This window comes from Parus major, unplaced genomic scaffold (genome assembly GCF_001522545.3).
Source record: "Parus major isolate Abel unplaced genomic scaffold, Parus_major1.1 Scaffold911, whole genome shotgun sequence".
NCBI lineage: Eukaryota > Metazoa > Chordata > Aves > Passeriformes > Paridae > Parus > Parus major.
The window spans coordinates 3403-4821 of NW_015379786.1; the positions used below are offsets into that span (position 1 = coordinate 3403).

The 1419-nt window shown below is 56.2% G+C and overlaps 1 protein-coding gene across 1 annotated transcript in view; it reads right to left on the reverse strand.

Annotated features, from left to right (window-relative positions):
• LOC107199520 (arylsulfatase A-like) overlaps window positions 1-782 on the reverse strand; it is a gene marked incomplete at its 3' end in the record, with an annotated part of 4082 nt that extends 3300 nt beyond the window's left edge. The window contains exon 1 of the mRNA XM_015616836.3: window positions 301-782. Within this exon, the coding sequence (XP_015472322.1) occupies window positions 301-635 (335 nt within the window). The remainder of the gene's footprint in view (window positions 1-300) is intronic.
• Between the last annotated feature and the right edge of the window lie 637 nt (window positions 783-1419).

A 1419-nucleotide genomic window follows, 5' to 3' on the forward strand; every position in this document is an offset into this window, starting at 1 on the left:
TGACATTGGGGTGTCCCACCAAACCCTGGTGACATTTGAGGTGTCCCACCAAACCCAGATGACACTGGAGGTGTCCGACCAGACCCAGGTGACATTTGGGGTGTCCCACCAAGCCCAGGTGACATTTGGGGTGTCCCACCAAACCCAGGGAAAATTGGGGATGTCCCACCAAACCCAGATGACATTTGGGGTGCCCCACGAAACCCAGATGACACTGGAGGTTTCCCACCCAACCCAGATGACATTAGGGGATGTCCCACCAAACCCAGGTGACATTTGGGGTGTCCCCCCACCCCTCACCCGTTGTCGGAGGTGAAGAACAGCAGCGTGGAGCTCTCCAGGCCGTTGTCCCGCAGCGCCTGCAGCAGCTGCCCCACGGAGTCATCGAACTCGGCCAGCGCGTCCCCGAAGGGCCCGCGCCGCGTCCGCCCCGCGAATTCCCGGCTGGAAAACTGCGGGTAGTGCGTGTGCTGGGGAAGGAGCGCCAGGATCAGACAGGGGACAGGGGACAGGAGCCTGAATTGTCCCCGAGCCTCAGCGGTGGGAGGGTGGGGAGGTCCACGGGGGGGAACAGGGAAGCTCCAGAATAACGGCCTAAGAGCGCCATTCCAATGGGATTTGTGTGGGAATGGCATCCCCAGGTCATGCAGGAGCAGATTTTGGGGTGGCGGGAGGGGAGATGCTTCCCTGTTCTCCTTGTTGGCCTCCCCAGGGATCCCTTCCCTTTTCCCTTTTTTCCTTTTTCCCTTTTCCCTTCCCTTCTCCTTTTCCCATTTCCCTTTCCCCATTTCCCTTCCCATTTCCCTCCCCTCCCCTTTTTTTCCTTTTCCCTTCCCTTCCCTTCCCTTCTCCCTTTCCCATTTCCCTTCCCCCCTTCCCTTTTCCATTTCCCTTCTCCTTTCCCTTCCCCTTCCCCACTTCCCATTCCCCCTTCCCCCTTCCCATTTCCCTTCCCCTTTTCCCTTTCCCAATTCCCTTTCCCCCTTCCTATTTCCCTTCCCCTTTTCCCATTCCATTTTCCCCCTTCCCTTTCCATTTTCCCAATTCCCTTCCCCTTTCCCATTTTCCTTCCCCTTTTCCCTTTCCCTTCTCCTTTTCCTTCCCCTTCCCCATTTCTCATTCCCCATTCCTTTTCTCTTTTCCCATTCCTCTTTCCCCCTTCCCTTTTCCCTTTCCCTTTCCATTTCCCTTCCCCTTTTCCCATTTCCCTTCTCTTTCCCCTTTCCCATTCCCATTCCCAGTTCCCATTTCCCATTCCCCCTTCCCATTCCCGTTCCCATTCCTATTTCCTTTCCCATTTCCCATTCCCCATTCCCCATTCCCATTCCCATTCCCCTTTCCCCCTTCCCCCTTCCCATTCCCATTTCCCATTTCCCCTTCCCCATTCCCCCTTCTCCCTTCCTATTCCCATTCCCATTC